Source organism: Vigna umbellata, chromosome 11, assembly GCF_029865625.1.
Source record: "Vigna umbellata cultivar VRB3 chromosome 11, Vumbellata_1.0, whole genome shotgun sequence".
Taxonomy (NCBI): Eukaryota; Viridiplantae; Streptophyta; class Magnoliopsida; order Fabales; family Fabaceae; genus Vigna; species Vigna umbellata.
The window spans coordinates 29,629,761-29,642,637 of NC_142175.1; the positions used below are offsets into that span (position 1 = coordinate 29,629,761).

Below are 12,877 nucleotides of genomic sequence, written 5' to 3' on the forward strand. Positions count from 1 at the left end.
ATATGGACAATGAAATATTTGAAGTTTTATATATATATATATATATATACACACACACTCTTGTCAACCATTTGAGATTGCAGCAGATTCTGAGAAGATGAAGTTCACGGTGTCAAATCTATCAAGCTCTGTGTTCTTCCTCCTCATCTTCTATGCTTTTGTGTCTCCCATCCATGGAAGCAACAGACATGCTGCTCTCTTCATTTTTGGTGATTCTTTCTTAGATGCTGGAAACAACAATTACATCAACACTACAGCTCTTGACCAAGCAAATTTCTGGCCCTATGGAGAAACATACTTCAACTTCCCAACAGGGAGATTCTCTGATGGAAGGTTGATATCAGATTTCATAGGTAATTAAGATTTGGAGATCTCATGTTTCTTGTCTTGTTACTGGTGAGAATCCAATTTGGTTGAACCACCATATTTTCTTGTCCCCCGTTACGCTAATGGTATCTGATTAACTTAATTAATATCATAATTTTTTTGCAGCCGAATATGCAAAGCTGCCATTGGTTCCACCATATTTACAACCTGGCAATAACCAATACTATGGAGGAGTGAATTTTGCATCTGGTGGAGCTGGTGCTCTTGTTGAAACTTTCGAAGGGTCGGTGAGTCAAATTCATATACCCTATTTTTGCTTTACCATTAATGCTACTTTTTAAGTAAGTGAAAAGGTTAATTAGTGTAAGTGATCGAGAAGATATATATAGTAATTGGTAATTAGCGTGTCATATGCATGTCAAGCATCTAGGATGCATAGCTAGGTCACTACGATAACACATAGGGATAGCAGTATGATTAGGTTAATTGAATAGGCCATGCTTTTCTATTATCATTCTGGTTTTTTTGTCATAAGCTTCTTCTAGGTGTAGCAGAACAGTGATTAAAACAAGCACTAGAGAACATGCTGGTTTTTACCTTTTTTTTACTTTGCCGACACATGACATGACATGACATTGTCCTAAAAAAGCCCTAACCTCACGGGCCAACCAATGAACCTAACACAAACCTTGACCTATCATTTCGTGTAAGATCAGAGAATCTTCTTTCACTAAAAATAAACAAAACTATGGTAATTTTGTAAAAAAGTGAAGTTTCTTTTTAAGATAGCTTTTTTTTTTTATTATTATTACTTCTTGAGTGCGTGTGTGGTTTAAAATAATGTTTCAAATAAAATACAAAATATCAGTTAGAATTGGCCATATGCTTCCTTTCGTAGACTGAAAAAAAAAAGAATATAAAGAGAGTGAAAGACAAAATAGATGAAGAGGAAAATACAAAACAGTTATTAGAAAGAGAGAAAAAATATTTGAAAAAATAATTGAAAGAAAAATATTTTTTTTCTATTTTCAATATTTGTATTTATTACCATTGATATTATTTTTTATTATTTATTATTATAATCATTATAAAAAAAAGATATTCATTATGAGAGCCATATAAATGTTAGGAGTTAAACTAACTATACAATGATATTTTTTTAGAAATGATATTTTAATATACACAAAATTTTTACATTTAATGCTATCCTTTTTAACCTTTTTCCTTTTTTTTCTTAAAAAAATATACAAATTCATTTTTTATGACCATTTTGTTTTTTATTTTGTGTTAAATAAAAGTAAAAGTGTGTTATCCTCTTGTTATTATTATTTTTTTTATAATACTTACATTGAGTTATGATATGAAACACAACTTTTATGTTTTTTCTATACTCATTTAGGTAGTCCTTATTTATAGTATTTGATGTTGTAGGATTGTCTTGACAATATATTTTCATAGAATAAATACAAATTTATCAATAAATTTGAATTCATTGATATAAAATCCTAAAATTTTTGTTTCTTAAACGCTTTTATAGGTTAAAAGGATCCTAAAAGATTGTTCCGAATACAGTGGCCTGAATCATGCATGACACTTTGTTTGTATTCAAAATTTTCAGGTAATACCTTTGAAAACACAAGCAAGAAACTACAAGAAAGTTGCAGCTTTTCTGAGGCACAACTTAGGGAAATCCGAAGCTAAGTTATTGTTATCAAACGCTGTCTACATGTTTAGCATCGGAAGCAATGATTATCTCAGCCCGTTCTTGACAGATTCTGATGTTCTTAAATCATACTCTCATTCAGAATATGTTGCTATGGTTGTTCGTAATATGACTTCCATTATCAAGGTAAAAACTTAGTCCTTTCTCTTTTTCTTTTTCAATTTCTCACACAGATAATACACCGTCGTTTTATTTTACTGTATTTATTTATATTTTCTACCCAGAAAACTTAGAAAGGGTCATACATTTGAATCTTCACAGGTTAAAAATGAACTCATATTTGAACATCTGTATAGTTTTCCCTCCTTAACAATGTTAACATTTAGCACTTATTTTAATATATTAATTGTAGATTTAATTAGTTTTATTTATTTTTTAATAATTTCTTATCTCAAATATTTAGTCACGTGTATCCTCAAATGGATTCCTTCAATATATTTTAGAATTTACGTTCTTTCCCTATCTCCGTATTTCCCCCTATTTTATCAAAAAATTATTTTGGTCAAAACAAGCTTTAAACTGGTCAAAATAACTAAAATAAAAACATGCTTTATATAATCCAGTCAAAAATAAGAGACAACGTGACAAGTACGGCATTTGACTGTAACTTCGATTCAATTATGACTATGTTAAATATGTCCATAAAATTGACTTATAATAAAATATATATTTTAACAACAAAGTTAGGTTACTTCATATTCTGTCTAATTTCTCTTAAATCTGTTTTCTTAGGTTGATTCTTTGCTATGAAATATTAGGACTAAATATAATTCTGTTTAATTTAATAAAAATAATTTATTTAAACTATGTTATAATTTTATTTTAATTGTATTTTGATTAACACAAAATTACTTATCCAATTCATAATTGATTTTGTTAAATATTTTACTTTTATTCCCAAAGAATAAGCTGCATGCAATTTAACCAGTGGAAGAAAAAGAAAGAAAAAAGAGAAAATATTTTTCTTCTGACTGGGGCCTGCAGTAGTACACAGACCACCGTCCATAAAGTAAGACCAACATTCAAATGTTAGAAATGGTTAATCAGAAGACTTTCCAAAGTCCTAAACGTGCTTATAGGTAAAAAAAAAGTTCATTTCTTTGTCTTTTTCCGTCAACTTCCCTCCAATTTAACCTGTGGTGTTAAACACAAGACAGAAAATTACAGAAAAAAATTATTATGTATTGTTGGAAGAAAAGTGTCACACTCAACGATCATATTTAAATGAAAAAAACATTTTTTTTTCTGCCGTCTTTCAATATAAAAATTTATATTATTACAAGCTATGTTATATAAGAGTATATCTAATCATAGCTATTTACAAAATAATTATAGGGTCTATTTTTTAAGCTTCTAATTATTAGAATAAAAACTTATTGAAACTCTTAAATCTTATCAATTGTAACAATGATTTATACGTAATTATCAGTATGGATTCATCAAAACAATAACATGTATAGTAATGTTTTAGTATGGTTTTTGTAGGGCATATACAAGAGAGGGGCTAGAAAATTTGTGTTGATGAACTTGCCACCCTTGGGTTGTCTTCCAGGAACCAGAATAATTGATGTGGAAGAAAATGGAAAATGCTTGCAAGAACTTTCAAACCTTGCAAGTTTACACAATAGAGTTCTACATCTGCTTCTCTTGCAACTGCAGAATAAATTGAAGGGCTTCAGATTTGCACTGTATGATTTCCACACTGATGTCACTCAAATGATGAACCATCCCTTCAAATATGGTATGTCTTTAACACTGGAACTTATGATCTTTAATTTAAAAGTGATTTTGCAAAACAATAACAGGAAAGTGTGTTGCTATATATGTGTAAGATTTTTTTAATACCAAACAAATTTATACAAAATAAAATCACTTTTAATTCAAAATTTTAAAAAAATAACTTTGAGTTATTTTAATTTGCTAATAGATCTATTTTTTTTCTTTAACAATATTTGTTATTTATTAGATCTATCGTGTCATCTGTTATCATATCACTCGTTTCATCTGTTATCAGATCATTCGTTAATGTATAGTCGATGATGATACAGGTTTGGAGGATGGAAAATCAGCATGTTGTGGAAGTGGAAGATTGAGAGGAGAGTATAGCTGTGGAGGGAAGAGAGGGCAGAAGGAATATGAATTGTGTAAGAAACCGAATACATATTTATTTTGGGACTCTTATCATCTCACAGAAAGTGCTTACAAAAGCATAGCAGATAGAATGTGGGGTTTTAGCAACACCTCTTACAATATAGGGCCTTACACTATCAGACATTTCTTCCAACTTCCATGATTTCTTTCATCTTTCATTGTTTTTGCTTCATTGCATCAAAGATAAAATATTCTTATTATCGTATTATATCCTCATTGTGTCAACAAAGTCTATGCAGATAAGTTTGGTGTAATAAGGTTTAATCATGAATACTAATTTTGTATATGTTTTTGGTCACTTTCTTTTTTATGTGATCCTAATTCTAGTTTAATTAAGCTATAATTTTTTATTTTCTTATTTTCGTTAATTTTGTGACAATGTGATGTTAGTGCTAATTTTCTTATATTTATATTTTTATTAGTTAATTTCTTTTTGGAATTATTAATATTTGTATTTTTATTAATGAATATTTTTGAAATTATTTTTAAATAAATTATCATATTTATATTCTAATAATATAGTCAAAGGTTGTTTAAAATATGATAAAAATAATTTTTAAAACATTAAAAATCACATGATAATATTAAATTACGTTTTATTTTTAAATAGTCACCCGTGAAGTTTAAATTTATTAAAATTTATATTTTTATTAACGAGAAATTATTTTTAAACCAACTTTAATAATTATATTATAATAATATAGTTAGAATTAGTTTAAAATATAATAAAAATAAACTGAAATAAAAGAAAACTTAAAATAACAAAAATAATGGGGGATAGTATAACTAAATTTATAAGAATTAAAAACAAATTTAACTTAAAAATAAAAAAGAATATTGAGTAAGCTGAGACTTCATTTTTTTTTCTTCCAAACTTCAAAGTTAAGTTGTGTGGCTATTTAAAAATAAAAAATAAATTTAATATTGTCACGTAAATTTTAATATTTTAAAAAAAATTATCATATTTTAAACAATTTTCAATTATATTATTAAAATATAATTATTAAAATTAGTTTAAAATAATTTCACAAATACTTATTAATAAAAACATGAATTTTAATAAAATTATGAATATAACGTTTATATAAAAATATAAAAAGTGAGTTTGATCTCAATTCGAAAAGAGAAAAAAATGTTTTATTTTAAAAGAATAAATTAAATAAAATTAACAAAATTTAAAATTAATTTGAATACAAGGGAAATGGTCATATAATATTATTATTATTTAATTAAAAAATTAAAAAAATAGAAAAAAATCACGTAACATACACAGTTTACATATCATTCACTATTTAAATGATGTTATAAATAAAGACAAAATTAACCAAAATTTAATTTGATTGAAAAAAGACAAAAATAAATAAGAATCAAATTATTTTTAGATGGAAGCTTTGTATATGAAATGGATTGCCTGCAGTAGAATACCAGAAGACAAAGCAACGCACAAGCTTTTAATGGGTTAAGAACAACAGGATTACTCCCTACACCACCCACATTGATCCATGCATCACTACATTTTTTTTAAAATTTTAAAATTATTTTTTATATTTTTAAAATATCCTATATCTCTACATTTTTTTTCAACAATGTCGACATCCGTTAAAAAAAAATACTTTAACGGATATGATATCGCTATATCCTTTCAAGTTTTTTTTATTTTTAATTTTTTATTTATTAATTTAATACTTTTTTATATAATTAATTAAACGGATGTTTTATATCCGTTAAAATAAATTTTTTTAGTTTATTAATTTATTAATTTATTATATTTAAAATTAATATATAAATATTATTTAATTTTTTTAAAATTTATTACAATTGAGGCCATTTTTCTATGCCTTTCAAAATTACATTCTACAACCCATGCATTTTAAAATCTTAACTTTATCCTCTACTTTAGAATTTTATTTAGATTTCCAAAATGTATAATTAGAAGAAATTTCTAAATATATACAAAATTTGTATTTCGTGTTATACAATTTAAAATAAAAAAATTCATATTATAAAATGCATAATATTTATATTTTTATTGTGCATTTCAAATTACAAAATAAAAAATGCATTTAAAATTGTATAATCTAAAATGTACAATTTAAACTATAAAAGATATTTTAAATTTGACATTCTAAGTACAAAATAAAAATACATTTTAAATTATACAATATTTTTATTAAGAAAAGAAAAATGAAAAGCTTCATAAAGAACATGTATAAGAGGACGTGGAAGAGAGCATGAGAAAGAAGGAAACATAAAAATAAAGGAAAGAACATAAAAATAAAATAAAAAAATCATTTGACAAGTTTATGGAAGTGCAAGATAAATTGTACATAGGTGCAAGAAGAAATTAATGATAGATAGTTTAACTCCAATTAAAAATTAACAAAATATAATTAAAGTTTTATGTATCTATTTATAACACATGAAAAATTTATAAAATTTAAATACCTCAACATATAATTAAATAGCTCATTATGTATTTATTATTTGAATCACAAATACAAAATAGAAAACCATTTTTTATTAAATATATAATGCATTCAAGTATATGAATAATGTCAACATTTATTTATTATAAGTCACATCAAATAAATAAATAGTTATTGTATCCTAATACAAGTTATGAAAGACTTTGATCTCTAACCTAATATTACCTTCTTAGTAATAACTTATAACATTCAAAATATCATTTAATATCACATATATTCAACGATCACATGTCATAAAAGTTATTTCAGTGACATCATCTCTCTTATATGAAATTTAACAATAAAACATAATTGGTTTTTATCAACATTTTAACTTAATTAAAAAAATTAACTTTAAAGGAAAATTTTAAAATTTGAAAAACTGAAATCAATGACATTATATTTTAAAGCAATTAAAATAATTTAATGAATAAATTTTTTACGTATTTCTAAATGAAATTGAGGAAGTAAAAAATGATGAAAATGAGAGAAAAGAAAATAGAGACTGAGATTGTTTGGATTAAGTGAAAGAAGTCGGAAAGTAAAATAAAAAATATAAAATTTTTTTATAAATAATTTTTTTAATTATTGAAATTGTAAAATTATAATGCTACATTTTTGTTATAAAATGATTTTATATTTTTATTTTTATTATCATAATTGTTGTTGTATGAATCTAACAAAAAAGTTTAATTAAATCAATTTTTTTTAAAAATGAAACTCAATTGGAACAAAAAAAATTGAAATCAAAAATAGTTATGTGAAAACGTATCAATATGATCCATTTTTAATCCACCCAAGTCGGGCTAGGCCAGGTCAGACTGACATCTAAAAACGACTTAGAACCTTGAATTTGTCGTACCAAAGTCTGATCTGTTATGCACCGAGAGTCACCATCCCTTCTTGATGCCACTAATAAGTCTCATTCTATTAAATTTTTAGGCATAAATTGTCAATGATGGAGTGTCCTTATTCGATCAAATTAAAGTCGTCACACCTGGAAATTCCCAAATCATAACATCACACCTAGAAACCTCAGATTCACAAAACCATAACAACAAAAAATCCTAATCCAAATAAAGCTACAAGGCCTTTGACACACCTCCATCTCCATTGAGCCAAGCCTTCATTGTTGGGATCACTGTCGACACAACACGACAATCATCATTGATGTCATCGTGTTTAGGGCCCCTTGCTCCATCTTCTTCTTCTTTAACACATGTAAAGGACGACTAGTCCCTTCATTCTTCCTCCTCACATGAGATCTTCATCTAGGTGGAGCTACTACCGAAGTTGTTCGCCCTTGTCAGCATGTCCAAAAGCATTGTCAACGTCAACCCAATATTTTTCCATCCTTTAGAGCTGAGCGATCTCCCTTTTCTCCTCTTCTAATGAACATGATAACATCTTATTTTAACTATTTTCTGTGTTTGTTTCAATTAATAAAATCAGTTTCTCCATAGCTTTTATCTTATTTAATCCTTAAGTTTAACTTGTTTTACATTGTTTTTGCATTTTAGTTATTTTATGTTTGTTTACCTCCAATCTCCACTTTGAGTGTGCAAAATAAGTTAATAGGAAACAATTCTGATAGAGGAAAACACTCAAACTCAAGGAAGCATAATTGGACAAGAAGGAATGGTTTTTATACAAAAATACCCACTTCAGGGGATCTGGAATCGAACCTAAGATTGTAAACATGAAGAAAAGACTCACTTGCAAGGTTATACTACCATGGCAAAAAAATCACTATTTGGCGTCAAGCTGACTCGCTAAGGGAGTTAATTGCTTGCTGGGCGAAAATGATATCCCAAACCTATAGTATTTAAGTCATTGGTGAAAATATTGCTCGTCCATCGAGTTACAAGTCATAAAAAATTAAGTTTTAGGCCTTGCTAGGCGAAAATGAAGTCGTTGGGCAGTCTGTCAACCTTGATATGGTATTTAATCAATGTTTTCTTGAGGACTTTCAATTATTCCTGAATATTACAGGAATAGAATCACCTAGAGTGTTTTGGAGAAACTCTTACGTTTGGAGTGTTGGGAAGCTCTCCCTTTCCTCCTCGGGTTTCATCCTTCATCCATGTTGGCTTTCCCCTTTTTGGGGTTGAGGAGGAAAATGAGTCACAAATTGGAGGCGTTGATGCAAAGGGGAGACACAATTGGAACATGGAACAGTTGTCAAGAACCTTGGAAAATGACATGCATCTCTCTTTGATTTCAATTTTTTCATTATCACTTCAATTTGTAGAATCCTAAGTTCTCCACCATGGAAAGCTATTATTATTTGTGGAGATTAATAAACTGAAACTTATGTATTTTGTGATATTAATGCATATGTTTTTCCATTTCAAAGTTAGTATTGGATTTATATTCTTAATGCTTGTTGTGACTTAATCACCCATGCCTTGATTTGTTGTTCTTGATGTATTAGGAAATATGACTTAAACCTTGAACTAAAATTGAATATCTAATACACCTTATATTTAGAGATAAAATATGATTCATTAGTAATTTTAAGATTATACAACTTAATGTATGGTTGTTTGTTGAGAATTCAAGAAATTGAAATTTGATGAGTTATCATATGCTCAAAGTTGTTAAGGATAGGATTTGAGTATGTTGGTGAGTTGATTTTGACTTGAATATGCAATTGATATGTTTGTGAAAGCATGAGAATGAAGTTGATGAAATCTGATATTTACAATTGTAAATATTAGATGTTGCCTTTCTTTGAACACCAATTCTTGAATGAAAATACCAAAAATAGTTTCTTGTGTTATTGTGACCTTTGTGGTCTAGTATTGTTGTTGAGTGCAAAAGTTATCGAGTGTTGCATAGGTGCTTTGAGAGATAATGATATTTATCACTTGTTACGCTACGACTGTTACACTTATTGGTGATTTTGCAGCCAACTGCATAGTGGGTGAGGTGGTCACTAAGGAGTCTTGTTGGAGTCGCACTCGAAGTAGGACAATGGTTATATTTCACCATGCTAGGTCAATAAGTCTTGTCTCCATGTTGTGTGTGGAAGCGTGAGTGAAGGAAGAAAGGAAAAAGAACTCGATGAATATACAAATGAAAAAAAGTAAATAAACCATTTCAAACAGGTTACATGTAGGGGTGGGCAAACTGCACTATTTGCACTGCACTATAAACCCATTACAATTAACTATAAAATAGTTCAAAAAAATTGAACTGAACTAAAAAATAGTTCAAAAAAACTGAACTGAACTATTTTTTAGTTCAGTTAACTCCAATACAGTTCAGTAAACTATTTTGTGAAAACAGTTTTGGTACTGCTATTAAAGTATTGGACACTTCTACAATACAAATCACTCTAACAGTTATCACTGACAATTAAAACCACTCTAAACCACACATGCTTTGTGGCAAGACATGCTTTGTGGCAAGAAATTTGGAGCAACCCCACACATGCTTTGTGACAAGACATGAGGTTGAAAACCATAGCCCGTTGCCTGAGGTGAGACAAACCCACGTGTTCCTGGACCAAAATAAGCTGGATGGTATCCCGTAATGCCAGCAGAGAAAGGTGCAATTTGCATATGAGAAAACTGGGCCTGAATACAGTAAAAGAATATATATTATAAAAGGCTAAAACAAGATTCATACAAATTTAAAACAAGATTAATTCAAAATTTAAAAACAAGCACACAATCACTTGTAAATTAGACTTCCTTTCTTCCTTTCGCCGAGCTACTGCAACATTTATTATCATTTATTAACATGCCGTTAAATTTTTTGATAGCATTCTGAGCAGACTCGTCATTGTCAAAGTGCACAAATCCATACCCTTTTGATTGACCATTCTCATCAACCGCTACCTTACTAGATAGCACAGTTCCAAAGGCAGCAAAAGTGTCATACAGTGTCTTGTTATCTACTGATACATCAAGATTCTTAATGAACACATATGCATATCCGCTTTTCCTGGGATCACGGTGAGAAAACATACACATTAACACTATATATACCTTCCAATCTGTTACACTACATCTCTCTATATCCTATGTAGCCCACACCATTTTCATATTATCATTGTTCCATCTTATTACTCCCCTTTGACTTCATTTAATTCTGCAGAGAGCTGTGCTAATTATAATCTGCTCTACTATATATGAGATAACTCTCAACAAACTCTCCTACCTTCATTATTCAATTCAACTTTCAACAAAATCCAAACCAAATGCACATTCAAATCTCAGTGCTTTAAGAAACTTGTCTCCTATAAGATTTATTTCAACTTGTTTTATACCAATTTAAAAGCTTGGCAGTCACAATATAATCCCATAATTTAAGCCAATTTTTTCCTTCAAAGCCTAATTACTTAACCCAGCTCACTCCATTGCCTAAAAACCATCAAGTAACCCCATACAAATCTAAGCCTAAAAACTACTGAGTCATGACTGCCTCTCTTCTATAAATAAAAAATGTTGTGTATACTGCTCTCCATTGAACAAAATATGCTGCCAATGCTACTCTCCCTTTACCAAAAAACAAATAATTTTGCTCTCCCTTTGGCTATTTAATATCACTTCTACTCACTCCCATTCCATTCCATCTTTCTTCCTCTTTGTGTATTACCACTGAACTGTAGCATACCACTATGCTCTTCCTTTACAATGAACCAAATTGCATCTCACAGCAAATTATTACTCATCCTTGTCAGTTGAATACGACTCATCATTCACAAATCCAGATTCTCGAAATATACGAGGAACTACATCTTTTAGTAATTTTTTCTAGTTAACTGTACAAAGGTATGTCATGCATCTCAACCAAATACACCATTCATTCACAGAATCTATCCTTATCCAAAAAAGTAAATAAAATCAAAATTTTCTAAATAATTAAAGCTCCCACAAAATCCAGAAGAAAATCAAGTGTTACCACCGCTAGGATCATCCCAGATGAATACACCCTCATGAGTGCATCGCTTTCCAATTTTATTTATCCCTTTTGAAAGAGAAATGAAAAAACATTAGTACCTTAGAGTGAAATGGTGGTAGGGCCTTCAACAGTTAGGAGGTGACGACAGAGAGTGGAAAAACCTTCGATGGCGGTGAGCCTTCAACGGCGATGAGTCTTCGACGGCGGCGAACCGTGTAGAGCCTTCGACAGTTCGGCGATGACAGAGTACGGAAAGGTCTTCAACGGCGGCGGCGAACCTTCGACGGCAACGAGCCTTCAACAGCGACAAGATTCCAATGGGCGAGTTGAAAAAAGGAATGTAATGGAATGTAAGGGGATGGCAGAAAATTGTTACAGTGAATGACCTAAACTCCAGTTAACTCCAGTTAACCCCAGTTAACAGTTAACTGTATAATAAGTTCAGTATTTTTAAACTGAACTATTAAACAGTATAATTGGATTTAGTAAAAACAGTTTAAGTTTATTTAGGTACAAAACAGTACAGATAAACTATAGTTTATGGTTTTTAAGTGAACTGTACCCAACCCTAGTTACATGTTAGCCTAAGGTAATGCTTGGCAAGCGGACCGAACTCCTCTAGACTAACAAGTTCAAAAATATAACTTAATCCACCTTTTCTGTGTCGAAATTGAAAATCAACTCATTAAGTACTAAAAAAAACTAATTTAACATTTACTTCTTCGATAATATGCTTAATGTATCCATTTATCTATTTATTTCATTTCATTCATATTATTTTCTTAAATAACAGATAAATTTTCCTCGTCCATATAAACAACGCCCACACTTGTACAAATAAAGTAAGTGGAAATATATATAAACTAGTATTTTTTATGAATATTTAAAATATACATATAATTTCTAATTTAACAATTTTTGCGATTTTATTAGTCTATGTTATTATTATTTATATTAATAAATGAGTTAGTTAATTTTTCACTGATCCAAAATTCACACGACTATAAATATAATTATATTAAATATATTTATATTGAGGAATACATTTAAAAATAACGGCTGATATTTCCTTTAATGAAATGTAAACCAGACGATAATTCAACTAATGCAACTGTGATTAATATATATTCCGGTAATTATGATTAAAGTTATTAGTAATATATTTATACAAATTGAGTGATAAAAAGACATGTATACTAAAAGTAAATTATTAAATATTTACAAAGTAAGTAATGAAAAATGTCTATCAGTACATTAATTAAATACGATGGATTTCAAATGGCCATGTAAGTTTTCTTAA

General features: G+C 28.8%; 1 protein-coding gene across 1 annotated transcript; it reads left to right on the forward strand.

The window, feature by feature from the left end:
* Window positions 1-8: 8 nt before the first annotated feature.
* On the forward strand, window positions 9-4,493 carry LOC124841122 (GDSL esterase/lipase 5-like). Its single transcript, XM_088102358.1, has 5 exons — window positions 9-353; window positions 493-614; window positions 1,946-2,176; window positions 3,536-3,791; window positions 4,099-4,493. Exons 1-5 carry the CDS (start codon window positions 98-100, stop codon window positions 4,341-4,343), a joined length of 1,110 nt encoding a protein of 369 aa, XP_087958484.1. The 5' UTR covers window positions 9-97; the 3' UTR covers window positions 4,344-4,493.
* The last annotated feature ends 8,384 nt before the right edge of the window (window positions 4,494-12,877 follow it).

Bases quoted from the DNA above. Each gene is read 5' to 3' on its own strand.
- LOC124841122 (XM_088102358.1), top strand. From the start codon at position 98: ATGAAGTTCACGGTGTCAAATCTATCAAGCTCTGTGTTCTTCCTCCTC. The intron at 615-1,945 runs GTGAGTCAAATT...CAAAATTTTCAG, and splicing joins TTGAAACTTTCGAAGGGTCG to GTAATACCTTTGAAAACACA. The intron at 3,792-4,098 runs GTATGTCTTTAA...ATGATGATACAG, and splicing joins GAACCATCCCTTCAAATATG to GTTTGGAGGATGGAAAATCA.